Here is a 23449-nt window from a genome sequence, read left to right as displayed (position 1 = left end):
GCAGCAAATAGGTAGAGGCATTTTCCATCAAATACACAGAAACCAGCTGCCAGTCAGAGCTCAGGCCTCCCCCAGGTTCTGAGGGGCTTTGGTTTGTCTCAGAGCAGCAGAGAATCCAGAGCCCCGGACAGCTGGTGCGGATGTTACTTGTTGCCTATTTACTGAATGTCCCACCAGGATGTTCCTCATGGCAAGGGTGGCCTTGCGTTCAGATCCATTTTATATCAGCTTATTTTCTCCGGAGTTCCTATTCCGCAGGACAATGCAAACACGTTCTGGTTTGTTAACCGGGTCTGGCAACACTCCCTTGGCGTCGCCTGGCACCGGGCACTGGACTCAAAGCAGGGACTTGAATTCTAACCATGACCCCAGTGGCCTTGGGCGGGCTGCTCCCCTCTGCCTTGGTCTCCAGACAATGCTGACCCGCCTTGCAGGGGTTGCTAGGGTTAGACAGCTGACACTAGAAGAGTGCTCTGCAAGGACTCAGTCGGATGATGACTGAACCAACCATGGAGTGAAGGGGTCTGCGTGGAAGGCAGCTGAGCACCAACCTGACATGCAATAGACCCCAGAATTCTCATAGCCCATTAGACCCCAAGGAAGGGAGACGTTTTATAGAGATGCTTTACTGGGCAGCACTTGCATTCCCCTTTACCTCCTCTAAGCCTCCACCCATTTGCATCCCCAGCAGGACGCTCTGTGCATGTCCACAAGTGCTGGACGGCAGTGTGACCATGGGGATTACTGCGTGGTGCTGCTAGAGAGGGACCAACCCTACACCTGGCATACAAGGGCACCAAAGAATTGCAGTAGATCTCCTTTGGCCACTTGAGCTCTCCCATCTTGCCCGTGGAAGAGGCTGGCACTGTGCAGCACTTGACCTGGGTGCGGTGGCAGGGGTATGCAGAGTTACCTGGAGGTGAGCGGCTGTTATTCGGCCTGTGGCGTTGAAATCCAGCGACATGACCATGGAGAAGCGAGTGGAGGCGCCATTGTAACAGGTGGTCACTGTCCCAAAGGCTTTGAGGATTGTGAACATGGCCTGAATCTTCTCCACTGCAAAAATCAACACAAACAGTCTGGTTTGCAACAAGCTCTGTGACTGGCTGTAACAACACTGCACGCTTCCCCGGTTCGAATCCCAGGTCTCCATCTCCCTGGGCCCCAGTGCGACAGCTACACATAGCTGCTGCTATCCCGAAAGCATTCATGTTCTTCACTGAAAATCAGACCCTCCTCCAAGTCACAACTCCTAAGGCCATCTCTGGGCTGGGTCCTGCACTGATGGGCCCGCATGGCGCTGACTCTCTTAGCAGGGAAGGCTGTGATGACACAGTGGAGGCCGCTGGCTCAGTGGTGTGGTGTGGCTCATCATTCTGTTTATCCCTTGGGAGGGCCTTCATTTTTGCATGCAAGGTCATTGGGAGCTAACCCTGTGTAAACCTAGATGAGAAAATGTTTAATTTATTCGATTTTTTGAAAGTCTTCTGTAGGCGCCATCCAGGCTGTGGCCTCCTGCCCCAGCAATCAAACAATACAATGTAAATGTAGACCAGGGACTATCCATAAATGGAGACATCTCAGCCCACACCCTCCCCCACAGCCTTACCACAGGGAGGGGAAGAGGTGCTGGAAAGCCTAACAAACCCAGGCTCTGGGGAAACAGGGTGTGGGAGCAAGTTCTAAAATCATTCCAAAATGTTACTGCACCGGGAGCATTTGAGACAGGCACATTACACCAATAGAAGGGATAAATTGATACATATTCTTCCTTTCCCCTTTGTGCAACAAAAATAAAATAAAATGCAACCACACAGTGTCAGATTCTACAGTCATCACATTGCAGCTGCATGGACTTTACCGTCAACAGCCAGGAAAGCACCCAGAATCTCATGTATCAGAAGCACAGGGGCTCCTACCACCTGAGCTACAAGAGAACCTCTGCTAGTCAGAATGGTGCTAGGATTTAGCAGGAACAGGAACACAAAGGTTGTGGGATTCCACTCACATAACTGGAGAGGACAGTCCGGCCCTTTTCATTCCTACCTGTGATCAGTTCTGTGCACACATGGGAGAAGTTCCCCATAAACATCCACACAAAGCCACCTCCTTCATATCCTTCCTTGACACACTCCTCTGTCCTGAAATCTACAAAACCTTGGCGTTTACAGACCAATGTGGTTGTTACTGAAGTAATAAACTTGGTGATTGGTTCAGAATAACTAAGTGTCCTGATCTGGGAAATACTGTCCAAGGTAAAAGTAGACCTGAAAAATTAACACGAATGAGCTACTGCTCCCTGGACTCAATACAAAGGAATTATCCTTATTACATTCCATTCAAATAGTGGCTATCACATTTATCCAGTTGGAAAATATAGTTTGTTAGATTTCGGCTTTAAACAAATCTCATCAGCACCTCGGTACATTCATAAACCTGGCCCCTACTCACTCTCGCAGTATGCTGAGCCCGCGGCTTGCAATGCTGAGCCGGACTAAAATGAATGGTAATGATCTGTATTACGGCAGCCCCCAGCAGCCCCAGTTAGAGACCAGGCCCCACGGTGCTAAGCACTGTAGAAACACAGGACAAGGAGAGGCCCCTGCCCCCAACTGCTTACACAGAAATGTAGAAATGTCCCTCAGAGCTCACCAGGTCCAGGCCCTGGCATTGAGGCAGGATCAAGTAAATAGACCATCCCTGGTAGGGGTTTGTCCAACCTGGTCTTAAAAAACCTCCAGTGATGGGAATTCCATCGCCTCCTATAGAAGCCTGTTCCAGAGCTTAACTACTTTACAGCTAGAACGTTTTTCTACTAGCTAACTTCCATCTCCCTTGCTGCAGATTAAGCCCATGACTTCTAGTCCTACCTGCAGTGGACAGGGAGAACAACTGATCACCCTCCTCTGTATAACAGCCCTTAACATAGGTCAAGACTGTCCTGAGGTACCACTCACCCAGCCTTCCCTCCTAAGTCAGGGTTTCTAAACCTCATATCATTTTTGTTGCTCTCCTTTGAACTCTCTCCAATTTGTCCAAATCTTTCCTAAAGTGCGGCACCCAGAACTGGACACAGTGCTCCCGCTGAGGCCTCACCAGTGCCGAGCAGAGTGGGACAATGACCTCCTCTGTCTGACACACAATACTCCTGCAATACACCCCAGAATTATATTCGCCTTTCTCACAGCTGCAGTACATTGCCGACGCATACCCAGAGCCTTTTCAGCAGTGCTGCCCTCTAGCTAGGAATTCCCCATTTTGTAACCGTGCATTTCCTAAGTGAAGTACTTCGCACTTGTCTTTATTGAAGTTCATCTTGATTTCAGACCCAATTCTGTAAGTGGCCAATGTAGGTATCGGACAAGACACAACAGACAGACAGACAGAAGGGGAGCATGAGTGCAGAGGAGTAGCGTCTCATTGTTCTCCCCCAGCAATTCGTCTGTCTCCACCAGTTGTCTCTTCACTTATACTTGGATTGGAAGCTGTTTGGGGCAGGGACTGTCTCTTTGTTCTGTGTTTGTACAGTGCCTAGCACAGTGGAGTCTTGGTCCATCAGTGGGCTCCCTACGTGCAACTGCAATACCCAGAACAATAACGTGCAGACATAGCCACCCGCTGGCAGTACCTGAGACTCTGTTGTCCACGCTGCGGGCGACGCCCACCAGATATTCCAGAGCGCTCTGGCAGCAGGTTGTTTTCCCAGCACCGCTTCTCCCCAAGGGCACAATTGCCTGGTCCTGCCGGTGCATGAGCAGGCTCCAGTAGGCTCTCTGTGCCACGGAGCAGATGTGAGGGGGCATGTTGTCTCGTTTCCCTTTGAACACCTAGAGACAGAAGGGCCGCGTGAAAGAGCTGCTCTAATGATCTCGCTTAACACGGAGTCGCCTGGTGGGGTTCTCAGATATGAAAGACTTTGAAGGTTTTCACGTCAAGCCTGTCTGTTTCCATTCAGACTGCGCTTTGTAACCCCACTGGGCTTCCCTGCAGCAGGCCCTTTCACCGCTCCTTCCCTGAAGCGCCCTCCCATTGCCTTGAGCCTGGCTGATGCTCGCACTGGAGGGACGGACAGTTCCAGATCACAGGAAAGGAGCGTGCGAGCAGAGAGAGCCCGCTGTTAACGAGCCCATCTGTTAATGAACAGCTGTGCCTTTAACGGGATTCCTCCCCTCTCTGCCCCTTCATGTCACCCACTGGCCCAGTTTCCTAGAGCTCTGGGAAACTCAATTCCTGTTTTGCAGAATTTCCTCTCCGTTTTCAGTGCACACCTCTCCAAAATACATCGCTTTCTTTGCAATTCTAGCAAAACAGCTCTTTTCTCACTCAAAGCAGGCAAGCACACACTTCTAATGAGAATAACCTTCTCCCCTTGCATTCAAAAGGGTGAAAGAGAAAGGCCCGCTTCACTCAGCTTTTGCTTCGAAATGGGTCCGCTTTTGTTTGAAAAGTTCACGCGAATTGGGCTTAGTTTCACGTGCCTGATGCCAGGCAACCTTCCCACTTGATTTTTCGTACTGCTTTGCATTTCATTACGGACACGTCTCACCCCCCTCAGTTTGCTCTGCCCGGCCATACAGAAAGACCCAGGTTCTGATCCCACCACAAGGAGTGAGGATGCTCAGGTTGGTAAATCCCACGTGTGCTGATGAGAAAATGGAGCCCTGTGTGTTGTTTTCTGCCAATACAGGAGCTCCAGTCCTGCTGCCTCAGATAGGAGCTGGGCACAGTTCCCTCACACTCTGATGGTTCTGGGGCACCACCTATTGGACACTGATGGAAACCAAGGAATTCTCCTAGGAAAGTGTCCTAGGGAACCAGGATATTCACTGAAGATCACTTTCCAAACTAAACAAATAAAACCCTCTAAAGCGCTTCTAAAATAGCTTCCCTGTGAAATACGTGGCATAAACCGAGCACTCAATGGTGTGGGATTTGCAGCCATCCCAAATCCAAGCCAGGGAACCCGTCTACCACATCACACCATCATGTAGCCTCTGCATGAGACGGGTCACGCCCAACACTTACCTTTCCTGAGTAGTTAGTAGTGGCCCAGCTGGGCTTGAGTGCAATCAGGCAGGGCCCTGCATAAGTGTTGCAGAGCTGGGACTGGTACCGGTGCTGGAGTGTGTTAATGACACTCGATTCATTGAGACTGAGAAGTGCAGCAAGATCTTCCGTGTAATCCAGTTCGGAGGGATTGGTCTACAAAAAATAATGCACGAGAAGCCGCTTGAGGGCCCGGCTGTGCTGGAGAGACTCATCTCATTCCTTGCAGCGCACAGCTGATAACACTGATAACCTGGGAAACCTAACATTTCTCCAGCTCAATCGGGAGTTTCCTGTGATCACCCTTGGCATGGGGGGAGGGTGCCCAGCTAGAGACCTCACAAGATGTGACTCCCTGGGGCAGAGAAGTGGTCAGTTTTGGTGCTGCTAAATGTATATGTATACGGATATACCACCCAAAACGTGCTAGACACTTTCCAGACCAATCGGAGGCCACCGTCCCTTCCCCAAGAGCTCACATTTTAATAGGGTTGAGTACAATTAACCGTCAGCAGGAACCAAAAGCATTGGAGAGCTCGGTAGTGTCTTGCAAAGTAGGTCCAGGAATAGAGCCATGTGCCAGCCAGAGCAGTACTCCAGCTCTGCTGTTGCTAACTGCTGCCTGGTGTGCACCAGATCCCAAGCACTGCAGCCAGTCGCAACGGAGAGTCACTTACCAAACAGCCAAAAAGTCTCAACCACAAGGAGACTCTCCAGCCATCAGACAGGGCATCCAGTAGGGATGGGGGCCCGCGTTTATCAGCATAAGCTGGCGCAGCTCCATTGACTTCAGCAGAGCTGCCCCCACCTCGCAGGAGCAGTGAGGTTTGCCTTGGGGCAGAGAGACCATTCCGGATGGGATAGAGGAAGAGGCTTTTCAGGCAGGTTTGACAGCATCTGTGGGGTTTTATTTCTGGGTACTCACCCAGTGAATATCCTCCTCGTCCACCTCAGTGACAGTGTTGTCAGCTTCTAAGCGAATCCTCACCCTCCCAACCGGCAGCTCCGGGGTCCCCACATCCGGCTTCAGCACGGTAGCTGCAAGAGAAGCCCAAAGATGAGCTCTTTCCTAAATAAGGGGCAGCTAATTACAGAGGTAGCTGACCAGGCCTGCACAAGGTGTGGTTCTCGTTCAGAGAACTACAGAGGGGCCAGTTCTGATCTCGCCCCAGCACTGTACACTAGGGAACTTCTCGTGCGCACCAGCAAGGTCTACACAGTCCAAGCAGTGCACAATGCTCTAGTGGCTTTACAACGCACACCCCTATAGTGCACATAGCCCGCAGGGCTCTGTCTCCACTGCAAGTGTAGGTATGATGGCAGCACAGGTAGGCATGCACATTTAATCTAGCCAGCACGGGTAACCGTGTATAGAGATGTGGCGGAACAGGCTTCAGCACAGCCTAGCACCAGAGTACGTACTAAGGGTCCCGGCTGGCTTGTACTCCGGTTGCTAGTCCAGGCTGAAGCCTGTTCTGACAGTTCAGCACCACTATTGTCACCCATGCTAACTAGATTCACGTTAGCACAGATAAGTCTACCCCCGTTGCATTCGCACCTCCACTTGCAGAGGAGACGTGAGCCACAGTTCCCGTTATGTACACGTACTGCCAGAGCGAGGGAAAGGGGCCACAGGATAAACGAGAGATTCAGACTGGTTTATAAAACCAACTCTGAGCGTTAACAACAGTGTGCACAGAAAAGCATCATGGGAAATACCTTAAAGAATACGAAATGCTGCCTGTACTGGAAGAAGGTTACAGAGGAGGGCAATATGGGCTCCAATGTTTGTATGCCTTCAGTGAGAGCGACCAACAGGAAAGAGATCCCGTCAGGTATTAGGTTTGCTGTTGTACTTCAAGGGTGATATTTTGCCTCTCTCCCCACTAGCATCTGGAGGCTTAGTGGCACTTGCACCTTGCACGGCCCTTTACACACAATAATCCCATTTCACACTCTCCTGCCTGTGAGAAATCCAGACAAGATTCAACCCATTTCACAGATCAGGAGAAGCAAGTCATCCAAACCTAATGGATGAATCTCTGGACAGGCTGAGCTCCCACTAACCCTTCTGGGGCCATGCAAGCTGCAGGCATTTGGCACTTTAGAGACCAGACCAGGCAGGACTTGGCCAAGCCACACAGTGAGTCCTGACGGAGCCCGGAACAATACCAAAGAGCCTCACTCCCCGGCTGTTGTAACTGCCAGACTAGGAGGAGGTCACAGCTCTTAGAAGAGGCTCCTCTCCTGTCTGAGCTCAGCAATGGCAACACAGGGATAGCCAGACTGGATAGGACCTGAGATCCACCCAGTCCAGCACCCTGGCTGCAGGGGTGGCCAGTGCCAGTTGCTTCAGAGGAAGAAGTCCTGTAGTCTGTAGAGATGGGATTAGCTTCCCCAGGAGGGTTCCTCCTAGCCCCCAGTGGTGCATCCAAAGCCGGAGGGTTTATCTCCCTTCCAAACAACACCAAAGCAAGTTACTCAGCTTAGGTATCAGAGTGCAGATGGAGAAAATGAAAGTTACCGAGAGTGAATCCATCTTTCTGGACAAGCCAAACTTTCTCTGTTTCATACCACACGTCGTCATGAACCTGGAGACAGAAAGAGAGTCAGGTTCCTGCAGAAGGAGACACTGAAGCAGAGGCAGTTCTAATCTGATCTTTTAACAAAGTCTTTGACCTTTGATCTCACACACAGGGACCATTTGCTTTCCAGCCACAGGAATTAGCACTTTCCTGTTAAAGATCTTCATTTGCATTACACAAGGCTTCTTTCCCGTTTGCTGGGTTACTTAGTTACAGGGGTATAGAGAATGCAAATGTTTGCTATTACATTATAACTGGGTACAGATACATGAAAACAATGCATGCAACATCCCACCTGGTTTTCATGAAATTTAAACACTAAACACATTCTTACACATTTTAACGTCTGCATGCATTCTAATCAACTTGTCACTTTTAAGTCTACATAACACACCAAGTCTTCTGATCTGGGACCTTAAACAGCTTCGATTTTGTTTCAGTTCTCCTGTATCAAAAGGGTTTTTACTCTAATTCCACAGGGAAGGACTCTATACGCCATACTCTAGCTGAACAGCAGGACACGTGGACAGGGCACAAAATCACCTTGTCTGAGTCTGTGCTTTCCCCTGGCTCCTTGATTTCTCCAGGCTCCTTATTTTCCACTGGTTCCTCCTCGATTTCTCCAGGCTTCTTCTTGACCTCCCCTTGTTCCTCCTTATTTTCCACTGGTTCCTCCTCGATTTCTCCAGGCTTCTTCTTGACCTCCCCTTGTTCCTCCTTGATTTCCACTGGTTCTTCCTTGACCTTCCCTGGCTTCTCCTTGATCTCCCCTTGCCCCTTCTTGATTTCAGCCTTGATTTGGGGCTCCCGCTGCTTCTTCGTTACCACCTTCTCTTTCCCTGAACTTTCAGGACGTTTTCTCCTCAGTGCGTCGCCCTCCTTTGCAGGATCTTCACGGTGGCGCTGAAAATCCTTACCAGTTGTTGGAGCACCAGCCGGGGCATTTCCCCCTTTACTTTGTTCCTTAGAGCTCTGCTCAGGACATGGAGGTTTGGCAACCTTGGACTCATCTGGTGAGATTGTCGCCCCTGGTTTGGGAGTGTCTGCTGCCTTTTCAGGTGCCGGGGAGGTGGCTTTCGCGATGTTGCTCCTCTTCACGATTCTCTTGAAGGGAAGAGGCTTTCTCGGTGCAACTTCCGCTGTCACTTCCCCTTCGTGCTGCTCTCCATTCAGGCCGTTCTGCAGCAGTTGCCCTTCACTTGCCATTTCTCCTCCTACTTCAAGGATGTTCTCATCCTTTATCACAAACTGCTGCTCATGGTTGTTGTCGTGCTTCCCAGGAGGCTAGAAACAAAATCAAGATGAAGCTGAGCCTGTTAGCATTAAGCCTGGTGACGCTAGAGGAACAGCTCACTCGGTGAATTCATCAGCCTGGATTTGGCAGCCAACAGGCACCAGGGTCTCTGCAAAAACTTAGACCCAGCCTTATCTCAGGCACAGAGCTACAGGGGGGTTGGTGAGTTGCTCACCTCACCTGGGGGTCGAGGAGGGTTTGATTTTAGAGAGACTTGGAGCAACTAAAAGCAGCTTCCAATTTATAGGGATAAACGGCAGGGCCAGATCACAAATCGCAGGAACAGCAATATGCACAAGCAGCTATGTCCTTATGTCCCATTTTCAGCAGTGATGTGGGCTCCTAGGACCTTAATTCAGTGGGACCTAGGGCCAGATTTCCAAAGTTATTTAGGTTCCTAAATGAGCAGAGGGGCAGCTCATGGGATTTGGAAAAGCCCCCCGACTCCTGACTCCCATTGATTTCACTTTGAAGTTAGGTGCCAGGTGCTTTGGAAAACCCCACGATGCCCATCTACTCCTTCAGGTGCCAAATACCTGTGAAAACCTGGCCCTTCTGACAATGTTACCCAGGGCCTAATCCTGCAAGGTGCCGAGCAGAGCTGGTGGACAGTTTACGTCCAGCCCTGGTGCCAGCATCTCCGGTGGAGCTGAGCATGCTAAATGCCTGGCAGGACTGGACACCTAGGGCTCTCGCCCTGACACAGTGCTTGCTTTAACTCGAATGTGTGAGTTGGAGCCCAAACCCCTGAGGCTTAACTAGCACGGAAGCCTTGAGCTGCCCTCTGCAGAAAGGCCAGTCGCATCCCCGGCTGCACACAGCGTGAGAGAGGGGTCCGTTTCTCCTTCCAAGTGCTCCCTGTTAGCATGTCCAGTCTAGACACCTACACTGAGCTGCAAGGTCTAGCTCCAGTCCTCCGCCCATTGCTCCGCTTGTCCATGACTCCGGCAGTGGAGGCGATAGCGAGGGAATTAACGACAGCCGGGTGAGGAAGGCATTGTCACCTGGCCCTATCTAGCCATTACACTCTGGCACCGGATCCAGCTGGGGAAGACAGAATTCTTCCCCCGGAGAAGGTCTGTTGGCTCGGGGATGGAACTGCCATGGAACGGACTCTGCGCTTCCCTCGCCAGCTAGTCATGCCTTTGAACCTTTCGTTTTGGGCAGTGACCAAGGGATCAGGAGGCTCAACGTGCACCACAGAGAATTTTTCACTTTGCCTAATTTCTAGACAGGCTGTTAAGTGTGTCTGGGGTGGCTAATTGCACTAGCAAAGCCACACGTGCCTCAGATATACGTTAGTGGTGCTCAGTCTCTGCCCACGGAGTGTGCTGGCATTCGTTGGGACTAACTCCGTTTTCATCGCTACCCAGCAAACTCCAACCCGGAGCCAGGCAGTCCAGAAACTTCAAGGGAAATTCCAGGACAGCACGGCCTTCCGGTGACCACAGGCCACCTGGCATCTTCCCGAGGAACCTCCCCTTGGTAACATCATTTGAAGTGCTGCCTCCAGTGCACACGTCCCCGGGCTGCCTTCTGACTGACCTGCTCTGGCCTTGCCACCAGAGCACCTGTACAAACAGACTGCTTTGCACACTAGAAACGGCAGAGATTGCTTCGGATCTGGAGGGCGGTTTTATCAATGGGGCTGATCTTTTCCCACAGTCGCGGCTGCTCAGGACCCTGGGAATCTACCTGGGATCAAGGCAACTGGTCTGAACAGCAAGTCGGACCTCCTGGGGCAGGTCCCAAGGCTGGAAAGAGCATAAGTCAAGCCAGCATTTGGCTCCCACAGACTCCCCAGCCCAAATAGCTTTGATTAGATTCATAGATTGTAAGGCCAGAAGGGACCACTGTGACCTTCTAGTCTGACCTCCTGAATAGCCCAGGCCGCAGGAGTCCACTGAAACAGATCAGAACTTTCAGAAACACACCAATCCTGCTTTAAAAACTACCAGTGATGCAGAATCCATCATGGCCCTCGGTAAATGTTCCAGTGGTTAATTACCCTCCCTGTAAAAAATGTGTACAGTACTTAATTCCCAGTCTGAATTTGTCTGGCTTCAACTTCCAACCATTTAATCTTGTTAAACCTTTGGCTGCTAGACTGAAGAGCCCTTTAGCAAATTCCTGTTCTCCACATAGGTACTTACAGACTGTGATCACCCTTAACCTTCTCTTTGTTAAGCTACATAGACTTAAGGAGCTCAATGGATCACTGTATGGCATATTTTCCAACCCTTATATTTTTTGGCTCTTCTCTCAACTCTCTCCAACGTCTCCATTTATTACCCATTTGAAGACACTGCCCTGATTCTGATTCCTGCATCTCACGTGAAAAACTTTGCAGCTAGCACCAAAAACTCCAGTGACAGCAGCTGTTGTAGAAAGACACTGGGGACTTTGGGTTTGGCATTGCTCATGGATAGGGTGACCAGATGTCCTGTTTTTAAAGGGACAGTCCCGTTTTTGGGGACTTTTTCTTATATAGGCACCTATAACCCCCCCCCCCACCCCCTGTCCTGTTTTTTCACAGTTGCTGTCTGGTCAGCCTACTCATGGACCAACTACAAACCTTCTTTGAGGAGCCTTGCAAGCTTACCCACCGCTTTGATATTATTGTCTATTAACAATTAGCTTTGATAGCAAGATTAATTGCCAGTGTTTTCATCCAGGGAAAGGTGCCTCTGCAGTGAGGCTCTAGCACTTTTGATCTGTTAGAAGCACAATTGTGCAAACAAGAGTCAAACTAGCGGTTTCTCCCCTTTTGCTCCCGGCAGCCCTCACTAAACCCAAATCTTAGCACTCGTAATGTCATGGACAACAACATTCTGCCTTTCCAGCACAGGGGCATTTTCAGGATGTACTCATTATCCCAGATGCACAGATACTGGGGCCCTGTCAGCTTCTCAGTGGGGGATGAACCTGGGACATCCAGCACTAAAAGCACCAGCCATTACTAATTGAGCTAAAGGAACAACTCCTCTAACTGGCAGTTGTAGTAGTCTGGTATCCTCTGGCCCAGCAAACTGAGGGGGCCATGCTATGCACATGTGATGGTGGAGGTTACACCGACAATTGACCCCCAGGATACTGAACGCAGGGCACAATTTGTTTGGTACTTACGTCTTCTTTGGAGTTCAAGGTGCCTTTCTCTTTCCGTTTAGCTACCTTGGATTCTTTCTCTGTTTCCCGAACAAGCTGTTTGATGAACCCCCCAGGAATCACTGAGAAAAGCGGAGGTGGCGAGGAAGGGGGCGGACTCTGGTCCTCTTCCCTGATCTGTTTGCACAAGCAGAGGCTACATTATTCGATGGCACGCCTCGTGGGCCCTGGCAAAGGTCTGCTCTTCGGGCTCAGACAGCATCACAAACCCCTCGAAGAGCAGTTAGTCGGCATACATGACTCAACCAAGCTCATGTATGACAGGCCAAGTCCTGTACTCTGCCATAGCATCACACGGGAGTAGCAAAGTGAGAGAGACGTGGCAGGGGGCTTGCAGAGCTCTTTCCAACAATCGGACGTTCTCGTCGCTCATTATACCACCACCACGCATGATCTGGAACTGGACCCTCCCCTTGCTGAATTTATTCCCTCCCCAGGGCTGCATCTACTACAGGTACTTGCATGCTGGTTTGTTATTGTAGGGTTGCTTGAGAGTCTCGGGGTTGCACCTGCTGGGTTGTTGTGGGGTTGCCTATGAGCACACGGCTGTTGTCGTAGGGTCACTCATGAAGACAAGACTAGCAGCATCAATTTCTTTAAAAAAAAAAAAAACTAAACAAATTTAAGGGAAATACCCCACATAGAACTGCAGGGGAGATTTCCAAAGGACCAAGGGCAGTTAGATGACATCCCCCAATGCAACTCCCCCTTGCACCTCTGAAAATCACTGGGGACGTTGCCGGAGTGGTCTAATTTGGGGCCATCTAGCCTAGCCATCGCCCCATTAACTAGCTGTCCCTCCTTTGCTTACAAACATTTCCTACACGTTTCCCCACTTGTGCTGAACAAGACGTGCAGCTGGGTTTTTTTTACCTTCTGTTGATTAAAAGCCACTAGCTATTTAGCGGGACACAAAGAAGTGCTGGATGAGTTTTCATCTGTCCCCCTGTATACAGGCAGAAGCAGTCCAACCTTCTGAGGATACATATCCAGCACCTTTACAAGTGCCGGTGCAAGCCCATGGGGGGCTTTAAACTGGAATATTTTGGGGTCTCTCCCCACACACACAGCACATACTAATAATTAATGGGGGGTCCCTTGAGCTGCTTGGGGCCCTAAGCAATTGCTTCGTCTGTTTATGCCTAGTAGCGGCTCTACAGTGGTCTAGTGTCCCCTGGCAAAGCAGCCCCAAGGATAGCTGGCAGAAGCAGATCTAGGCCTCCATAAACCATTGTCCTCTCCTCCTCTTACAAGGGTGGACATGTTTAAGGGTCTCTTCCAAAGCTGACTGAAGTCAATGGAAAGACTTGCACTGCCCTCAACGGGCTTGGGATCTGGCCCCACGCACATCGCAAAGGACGTGGCTGTTGCAAAGAGGCACAGGAACATTCTCATTTTCAAACCTTGGAAAGCAAGGAAAGCTCGGACAGTTTAGGGCCTTTCAACCTTCTTACTTGTGTCCGAAAGAAGATTGGCACTTCAGACCCATGGTGTCCTCTCACACACACCTGCACATGGCTTTAACCTCAGGTGAGGATAGTTACTCTACTTTTCAAGCCTATGTTAACTCTCTTCTTCTACCTGGAATTTACTGGCAGGAGCCGTCTGCTCCCAAGGCAGTAGAGAAAGAGCTCACAACACAAAACACAACACACAAATGGCCCCCTATGTGCTAGAAGCTAGAATGCTCACAAAGGGCATTTGTGGAAGGCAGCAGGACATGCACAGGGGGCGACAAGCGAGCCATTGACTATGAGATGCCAAATCTAATGAGTAAAGTGAAACCAAAGGAATGGATCGTGCTGGCTTGCAAATGGTTAAAGCCGGGCGTGCTCCTTGCCCCCTGCTGGAAGCGTTGCTACTGTGCGATTGGGAACCCTTAGCTCCTTCCAATGATCTGCTCCCTCTAAGCGCCCGAGGCCCCGCACCCAGGAGAGACATGCCACATTCAGTGGGTGCCGGAGGGAACCCTGCCCCCGCAGCAGCACGAGTGTCGTCACTTTCCTTTTGCTCCCACAGTGCAAGGCGTGATGAGATGGCCATGCTTCTGCCGTGACAGTGCCTGAGGGCTGGAGAGCTTCGGGTGTGATACAAGGAATGATGCTTTATGGAGACAAATGACACATCGACCTGGGCCCCGGACCAGACACACACACATATGAGGGTGGGAGGAGAGAAAAAACAAAGATGTCGTTAGTCCATGAGCGAGAGATGTATGAAACACACAAGCTGCTCTGCCCCATCTCACCCTCCACACGGGGTCCACCCCAGCGGGCTGAGCAGGTCCCTCCTAGCTGGGGGTAAATAGCCTGGCAACCAGCGATGCAGCTCCGGAGATCCCGGGGAGTGGCAGTCCCTGGAAAGTCCGTGCACCGTCAGTTCAAATCAGAGGCAGCTACTAACCCTGCCGTGGGTGTAGAGGACTCAGGCAGATCCCACAAAGTTCCCGAGGTTAATCAGGGCCAGAGAGGGCTGTGAAGAACTCCACGGGCAACTTCACTGTCAACAATAGCAAAGCAATGCACGTGGGAGGGAAAACTTCAAACTTCTCATTCCCCTCACAGGGTCTAAATTAACCATGTCAACCAGGCCTCTGCTCAGTGTGCAGCTATGGCTAACACGCTAACAAGGTGGAGGAGGCCCAGGGAACAGGGCGGTGAATGATCTGGAGAACATTATACCAATATTATATTAGCCAATGGGGTGGCCCCCTCTGGGTGAGCAGCACTGGGCAGCCCAGCTCACAAAGGACATGGCAGAAATGGAGTGGGTTTGGGGGGGAGGGAGAACTTGGAAAAACTCTCTGAAGAGACACTGAAACCACTGTTACTTAGAGAGAAGATGGAGAAAAACGGGCATGACAAAAGTCTATAAATATTGACTGGTCCATAGAAGAGAGATCAGCAGCATCTGTTCTCCCTGCCTCATAACACACAAGCAAGGGGACAGCAGTGAAATTAAAATTCAAAACCGATAGAAGGAAATTCCTTTCCCACACAATGTGTAACTAAGCGGTGGAACTCTCTGCCACATGACACTGTTCAGAGCAAGAAGTCAATAAAGTTCAAAAAGAGCCTGGGCATTTCTGTTCAAATCAAGACTATGCAGAGTTATTTAACTAACATTAGCAATTTGGCAGGGACATTAAATCTGCTGCTTCAGGGCTCAGGGCAACCTCTAACAATCAGACACCTGGATGAAATCTAGTGCGGGGGCTGGGGGAGCAGATAATGCCACGTTGGCGATTGCAGGTTTCCTACACCTTCCTCAGAGGCAGCTGGGTCTGGGCACAGGCAGGGCAGGACACTGAGCTAGCCGGACCTTGTCTTTGATCCAGTCTGGCAATTATGATGTGGCTCTGACGAAAGCACTGCAGTGTGGAGTCCTTCAGGCTGGAGGGATTCAGACGGGGACTTTCTATCTCCAAGGCCTCACTCTAGGACGGGGGGGGGAGGAGCAACCTCTGGCTCCGGAGCCGCATGCGGCTCTTCGGAGTTAATATGCGGCTCCTTGGATAGGTACCGACTCCGGGCTGGAGCTACAGGCGCCAACTGTCCAATGTGCCGGGGGGTGCTCACTGCTCAGCCCCTGGCTCTGCCACAGGCCCTGCCCCCACGCCACCCCTTCCCACCCCCTCCCCTGAGCCTGCCGTGCCCTCGCTCCTCCCCCTCCCCCCCAGAACCTCCTGGACACCATGAAAGAGCTGATCGGGAGGTGCGGGGGGGGGGAGGCGCTGATCAGTGGGGCTGCTGGTGGGCGGGAGGCGCTGGGAGTGGGGTGGGGTAGCGGACGGGGGGCTGCTGACGTATTCCTGTGGCTCTTTGGCAATGTACATTGATAAATTCTGGCTCCTTCTCAGGCTCAGGTTGGCCACCCTAGTCTAGGACTATGACACTGTCAGTGCAGGGTTCTCTCCAGGGCTGTTTTCAAATGGCTCAAGGAACGGGTTTCCTTTCCAGTTCTGGAAAAGGGAAAGCCCCATCCCAACATGCACTAACATCCCACACGCCACCCTCCACCGCCTTGGCTTTACACTCCAGGGTGGGCACAGAGGCACTGACGAATCAATGCAGTAGCATCTCCCATGCGTTGGCCTCAATGAATGCACTGGAGAGACCCTAGGGAATCCCAGGTGCAGGTGAAATTCCTGCTTGGCTCAGAGAGACTTTTCCAGAAGAGTTTGTCCGTGTGAAAGCAGAATCCAATAGACGCGTTCATACAAATGCTCAGACACGTGTGCACACAGAATTTTTCCCTCGTATCAGACAGCCTCTCCGTAGAGCAAACCAAAGTAACTCTCTGCATCTTCAGGACACCTCTTAACTGAGGCTCTCCAAGTATATGTGAATTAAGCCTCACAACATACCTTGGCGGTGAAGCACTCGTGACTATTTGCCACCTTTCACAGCTGAGGAAAGTGCGGTAGAGCAGGGTGAGTCACCTGCCCCCGGGCCCCAGTGAGTCAGTGGCAGAACTGGGACCGGAGCCCAGGAGTCCAGGCCCGCAGACACCTGTTCTAACCACTTACACCAGCTGCAAAATGCTTATGAATTCCACTTTGACCACTCAGCTGTTTTAAGTCCCATTCTCCCTAACCACATCAACTGCATCCTAGGCTATTTTTTTATTCTCCTCCCTCTGGCATTTGGCCTGGCAGAGAGATTTCAGGGAGGAACCTTGAACCTATCAGCCAACGCTGACACGGGTGACACCAGCACTGCCTTAAGGGCCAGGTTTTTGCTGGGTGATCAACTTTCAGAAGAAAAACACAGTTCCAGAAATGTGGGTTTCTCCCACCTTTTTTGCCCCCAAGAGGCAAACACACACATGGGGGAAGGGGGCAGGAAGTGGCTTCTGATGGAGGCAATGCCACATCCAAAGCATGCTAATATTTGGGGTGGGGGTTGCAGATATTTCTGATACAGAAAAGTTCCCCGTTTTATTCCAGGGTCCAATTAAGCAACAGAAACGCTGCAATGGAGTTACTTCTTCTAAACCCAGGAGTTGCCTTTCACCCAGCTCTGGCGCCCAGCTGCCCTGTCCAAAAGGCACCACCAGCGCTGGGATGGCACATCCAGAGCCACCAGCTGCCCTGAAACAAACGGTTTTGATTTTCCCAACACAAAAAGAAAAACATTGGACAAAATCGAACATTTTCCTGTGGACCAATTTGATTTCGTGAAAACTGCATTTTCTGTCCAAAAATCATTCCTACGACATTCCCAACCAGCCCCGGCACAGAAGGGATCCCGAAGCACTTTACAAACTGCACGAAGGCTGTGCGGGGGCCTCTCCTCTCCAAAGCCTGCCAGGGTACAATGTTCTGGTGGGCAACCGCTGTGATAGAGAGTGCGTATGGACCCCGGGGGCTCTCCCTCAGCACAGGGCACGGACCTGCACTGAGCCATGCCAGAGGAGAAGGGAGTCTTTCCCCTTCACTGAGCCGGCCACCCGCTTCTATGCCCTTCAGGGTGTGCTGGTGCCTGGGGTAAAGCCCTTGGCTCGAGACTCCCTGCCCGGGCCCATGATGCCCTGGTGCTAAGAGGAACAGCCCACCTGCTTAACCGCTAGCTTTTAAATCAAACCAACACCGTGACATTGGCACTAATGCTGCACCACGAGGGGCCCCGGTGCTGGAGCCGGTGCATGCGAACTCCCGCCAGCGGGGCCGCAGGATGGGACAGTAGCTGCTTTCCCCCCTTACTCACAGCAACAAGCTAGAAGATGGGACGTTCCCACACCTGGCAGAGAGAACAGCCTGCAGGACCCATCCCGCCCACCATCCAGCCATAGCTCCAGCACGGGTATCGGCAGGGCGATGCCAGACTCAATGTGGTTCTTCCACAGGGACCGGGGGCTGGAGAGCGAAGCTTTGTCCTGGATGAGCCAGTGCCATTGAACACCGGCCAGCCCCAGAGAGCCGTTGAACTGCTTCACTCTGACATGGAAGGAGAATCCCTTTGCTTGGTGCCAATTCCTGATTCACCTCAGGCTGCTTCGTCAGAGACGCCCAGTGCGACGTCCCACGCTGGGCAGAGCTGGCATGGTAACGCCATTCCCCCCAAGGATTGCTGTGCAGGCTGTCAGGCCTTCCCCATCGTTCCCTCCCCAGCTGCAGGCTCCCGGCCCTCCGGGGATGGTTTTTAATCATTCGCTCCATTCCTAGAGCCAGCCACAGTCTGTGCGCAGACACCCAGCCTGCGAGGGGCCCGGGCTGCAGTCACAGCACCCCGCAATCGGCGGAGAAGGGGGACGATTAGCCCAGCCCCCAGGAGAGGCACTGACCTTTCCCCATTACATTTTGACGAGCTGAGCTCACTGCCTGTCCCTGCCACCTGGCGTCTCCGCAGCACGAATACCGAGGAGTGAAAGTCACTTTCCCGTGGGCCGGGAGGGGCCGGGGGGTCTCTTCCTGCTCTGTGAGCTTGGTTGCTATTTCTGCTGCTGCCGCGGTAGCCCCCAGGCCTGTCCGAAACAAGCCCAGTTGGGAGGCGCGATGGAGTCCTTGGGGGGCGCCCATCCTACCCCTGCTGGGTCACAGGCCAGTTCTAGAACCTTCCGCTGCTGCTACCGCGGGAGCCGCCTTGAGGCGGGCGGGGAGGGGAACACGGGCATAGGGAGGGCACAGGTGGCTGCCAGTGTCTAGGTTTTGTAGCACACACACACACAGAGACAGACACCCGCCAACACACACACACACACACACACACACAGGCACCCACCAACACACACAGGCATCCCCCACCCACCAACACACAGACACCCGCCAACACACAGAAACACACACACAGAGACAGACACCCGCACACACACACACACAGAGACAGGGCTGGCTCTAGGCACCAGCAAAACAAGCTGGTGCTTGGGGCAGCACATTTTTAGGGGCGGCATGGCCGGCGCCAGAATGCCGCCCCTAAAAATGTGCCCCAGCCACCCTAGCTCACCTCTGCTGCTGCCACGGTGCGCGAAACAGCTGATTCGCGCGCCGCTTCTCCCCCTCCCTCCTAGGCTTGAGAGCCTGGGAATTGGTCCTGCTTTGAGCAGGGGGTTGGACTAGATGACCTCTTGAGGTCCCTTCCAACTCTGATATTCTATGATTCTATGAGGAGGAGGCAGGGCTGAGGATTTGGGGAAGGGGCGGAGTTGAGGCGGGGTTAGGGGGTGGGGTAAGAAAAAAACGGGCACTGCACACCAGCATGGTCATCCTGGCTGTTCAAAGCAGACACCCCTGCCAGGAGGAGGGGCGACACCATCTCATCTGCCACCAGCTCCTGACCCTCCCTCCCTGCTCTCAACAGTGACAGTTCATCTCGAGGTTTGTCTCACGTTGAAGCCAGTGACAAGAGCTCCTTGTGACTGCATGGAGAGCCAGGTGAGGCCCCGTGAGCTCCCTGCCAGCAAAGGTCGGGCCTTGCCTCACAGGGTCCATTTTACACTGAACAGCGAGGGGGAGAACAGTGGAGATCTCTCTAGAACACTGGCTTTGAGGTTTTCCATGCGTCCTCCCAGGCCTGTCCACATGGAGGGGCTCCAACAATGTGTGGTACTAGCAGGGATGCTGTGAAGCTGGGGAGAACAGCTCCCCTTCCCCAGCATCCCTCACATGGACTCCTGCAGACCGGACTAACATTTCCCCCATCGCTGGCAGGAGTGGCACACCCAGCCGGGAGCTGCACAGGGGCGTTGGAGGTTAAGATGCTGTGCTGCTCACCCAATGCCTACTGCACTGGTAGCTTATTAATATGCAAATTGGGATGAATTGTCTCACAGATTTTTGAATGGGAGATGCCCCCAGACCTCATTGACAGACTGAAATCTGGGCATGACGGGGTCCCCAGTCAGAACTTTCCTTAACCCTTTTGTTGTGCAGGTTACTAGAACGTAACCCACAGGCAGACCAGACGCAGGCCTCGGGGGGATATTTCATTGCAGCAATTCATGTTACCGCTGAGCAAATGAAAATTCTTCCTCCCTTATCCTGCAAAGCACCACTGAGCTGTGAGCCTTGGTGAGGTTAGCTGCTAATCACTCTGCTGAGAGGCTGAACATGAGCGAGGGTTCGACACGATAAAGACTTTCCACCACTTTATGGCCAGACGTCTACTGGCGAAGTTAACACTTCATTCAGAAGCAAACAGCTCACAGAGGAAGTTGAGAAGCAGCTTCCAAAACTAACATATGAAACCCAGGTGCTACAGTCACTGCTACTGTCCTGCGGCTTCGGACTGCAAACCTTACGAGCAGTTATTACACCAGGCAGGGGTTTGGTCCCGGGTGCTTTACACTCAACTTCTTATTAAGAGCAGCCACACTGCAAAGTTCTCTCCAGAGCTACCGTCAAGGATAACTAGCAGAAGGACTGTTAAACCCTGTGCCTCAGGGCTCCAGCCAGTCTCTGGCTTTTGGAGACCTAATATGGGGGGCAAATGATCCCATAACTACTACTGCCAGGTTCTTACACCATCCTCTGAAGTAGCTGGTGCTGCCACGGCCAGAGACAGGCTACTGGGCTAGAAGGATCGCGGAGATGAGCAAGAGTTCGCAAAATGAGATTCTGGCCAGAAATCTGCGTTTCTGCTTTCCAGGGGCTCAGTCCCCCGCAGCGTTACTGCAATTGGCAGTTCTGGGAGGCGAGCAGGGCAGATTGTGGTGACAAATAACAAAATAACAGTCTTGGTGAATGAATCATGCAGTCTAAAAACCAAGAGAGTGACATACACTGTGCTGTCCTTACACACACACACACGCACATGCACCCTGCCCACAAACACCACCTCACCCACGCACCCCCCCACACACTCCACCACCCCCATGCACCCCCCCACACAAACACCCCCCCACACACACTCCACCTCCCCCACGCACCCCCCCCCACACTCCACCTCCCCCACACACACACACTCCACCTCCCCCACGCACCCCCCCCACACACACACACAAGTTCTGTTTGCTGGGAGAGAAAAAACAGCCAATGGATGCAGTCCCCCAAAGGCAAACCTGTTACTGTAGCCCTTCATAGCTAGCTAAAAATAGCCCCCCACTCGCTTCTGAAAGTCAAGAGCCCAGCAACAAGCACACTCGAAAAAGCCCATTTTGGATCCCAAAGCAACACGTCTCCTTCAGGACACAAACCAAACCAACCGCCCAAACAAGCCAAGCAGAGACTCTACCTTTTGTACAAGCGGCTCTGCGGGATTCAGGGAGTTAAAGTCCTAGACAGACGCCTGGCTCTATTAGCAGCTAAAAGATCCTACCAAGCAGAAAAAGCCAAGAGAGCAAGAGACCAGTGGAAAGGAGCCCCCCCCCCCCCGGCCGCCCCTCCCCTTCCCCCGCCCCCTGCGATAGCAGCAGCTGAGTTGGCACGTCATTGCTAAAAATAAAGCCCAGCTCCAGGTCTGGGTGAGGGGACTGGCCGCTCTGAGGCCCACGGCCAAACGGGCTGGCAGGCAGGAGAGCTTTGGGGAATTCTATAAGGGGGCAAGATGATGGAGGGGGACATCGTCCCCCACCTGCCACCCCCCCAAGTCCACCTTGCAACTCACACATGTTCTTCATCTGCACCGACCTGCCCGTGTATGCGCACAGCTGAACATAACCAGATATTTGGGGACTGAAGAAGGTCTGATGCAAAGGGAAGAAAGTTTCCATCAGCAGTTTAAGAATGTTCTTTGGTGAAACACGTCCCGATGGGAAAAGTCAGCAGGCGGGAGCTGCTCCAGCCATCCACGCCCAGGCAGCACATCCCGCTGCTGGCACTTGGCAGGTGCTGCCCACTGGCCCGCAGCTTGGAGGCCTTTGCACCACCCCTGCCCTGGCTCAAAAGGAGTCCGAGAAGCCCTGTTGCTAATAAGACACAGCAAAAGAACCGTTGTGGCAACTAGTTTCTGCACCATGGTGGTGATGCAGCACAGAGCCCAGGAAATGCCCAAGTCCCAAGGGCATCAGAAGCGGCATTTCCAACTAGTGCTGTCCTTATCTGCTCCACAGCCCGAGATACTCCCTGTCTGGCTGCAACTCCCTTGGCTCCCAGGCACGCATAGCAGCATTGCAGGCCCTTCGCTCTGCACCCAGCTCCTGCCAAACAGCCCTGCCAACTTCGCTGTAGCTGCCGGAGGGATTTCACTGAAATACGCCGTGGGAATGACTTGAAGCGTGTTTCTTCTCCACCCGGCAGGGAGCTGTACAATTCTGCCCAGAGCCTGCTGGCTTCAGAAGCACTCCAGCCACCCCAGCCAGAGCCCCAAGGAGGAGGTACAGCTGTTAAAGCCACTCAGGCAGCCAGAGCCTCTCACACCATCACTGGGCTCACGCACAGTCCCTGCAAAGGCAGCAGCAGGCTAAATGCAGGAGGGCTTTGTGCGGCTCGAACCTGGGTCTGAATGGGAATGGTCCAGGCCACTCCTGTCTACCAGCATTCCACTTCTAGTCAAGGTTCTCACCCCAAGAAAACTGCCCTCATTCCACGAGTGTGCCGCCCTTTCAATCCGATACCGCTGTCTGAGGGTAGCGAGGGTAATTATCCAGGGACATGGGGGACTCGCCATCACTGGAAATTTTAAAACCAAGATTGGATGTTGTCCTACAGCAGTGGTTCTCAACCTTTTTTCATTTGCGGGCCCCTACAAAATTTCAAATGAAGGTGTGTGCGGACCCCTTTGGAAATCGTAGACATAGTCTGCAAAGCCCCCAGGGTTCGGCGGACGACAGGCTGAAAACCACTCTCTAAAAATCTGCTCTAATTCAAACAGCAATTATTTGGGGAAGTCAAATGGTCTGTGTTATGCTGGAGGTCGGACTAGACAATCACAATTGCCCTTGCTGAAAGCAGAATCTATCAATAATCATTGTTTACCTTCAGGCTAAGGCAGAAAATCAATTAAGAGCAGAAGGCCACAGTAAGAAGGAAAGACAATTCAAACTAGGTTGGTAATTGAAGGTGTTTTTTACCAGTACGAAATAGGGCACATAACATAGTGCTAGGACTTGCATGTGCTGGTGAAACATCACCCAGATTGGAACTGATAGAATGGGAGGGGGGGGGGATTGGTCAAGTCCCTAAAAATAAAATAAAATAAAATAGAATGAAAACCAGAAAGCAATGCAGGGGAAAGCACTCACTGTGAGAGCATCTTTGGATCTGAAATCATCTATCTAGATTAGATGATCGATCACAAATGCACACAAATCACTTAAGCAGCCTCAGAAATGCAGCCAGCTCAGGGGTGGGATTCAAAAGTTGTTTAACAGCGCAGAGCAACAGTGCTCAAAACTGGGAAATGAAGAACACTACTCCGCTGAAACTGTAGGGGGCGTTCAAATTCACAATCTAAATTACTTAAATTATAGTACTAAAAAACCC

General features: G+C 52.0%; 1 protein-coding gene across 5 annotated transcripts in view; it reads right to left on the bottom strand.

Moving 5' to 3' along the window:
- MYO18B (myosin XVIIIB) overlaps positions 1-22267 on the bottom strand; it is a 203156-nt gene extending 180889 nt beyond the window's left edge. For 2 of the 5 annotated variants that reach the window (XM_054006610.1, XM_054006608.1), the window contains exons 1-10: positions 21656-22267; positions 21261-21340; positions 14097-14220; positions 12052-12209; positions 8175-8915; positions 7571-7637; positions 5972-6084; positions 5026-5202; positions 3629-3827; positions 914-1056 (exon numbers count right to left, since the gene is read on the bottom strand). In XM_054006610.1, coding sequence (XP_053862585.1) covers positions 914-1056; positions 3629-3827; positions 5026-5202; positions 5972-6084; positions 7571-7637; positions 8175-8915; positions 12052-12209; positions 14097-14133 — 1635 coding nt within the window. In that variant the 5' untranslated portion in view covers positions 14134-14220; positions 21261-21340; positions 21656-22267. Of the gene's footprint in view, positions 1-913; positions 1057-3628; positions 3828-5025; positions 5203-5971; positions 6085-7570; positions 7638-8174; positions 8916-12051; positions 12210-14096; positions 14221-21260; positions 21356-21632 lie in introns of those variants that run through there. The other 3 variants (XM_054006612.1, XM_054006611.1, XM_054006609.1) reach the window with 3 other exon arrangements.
- Between the last annotated feature and the right edge of the window lie 1182 nt (positions 22268-23449).

Source organism: Malaclemys terrapin, chromosome 16 (genome assembly GCF_027887155.1).
Source record: "Malaclemys terrapin pileata isolate rMalTer1 chromosome 16, rMalTer1.hap1, whole genome shotgun sequence".
Taxonomy (NCBI): Eukaryota; Metazoa; Chordata; order Testudines; family Emydidae; genus Malaclemys; species Malaclemys terrapin.
This window is presented reverse-complemented; position numbering and strand designations above follow the sequence as displayed.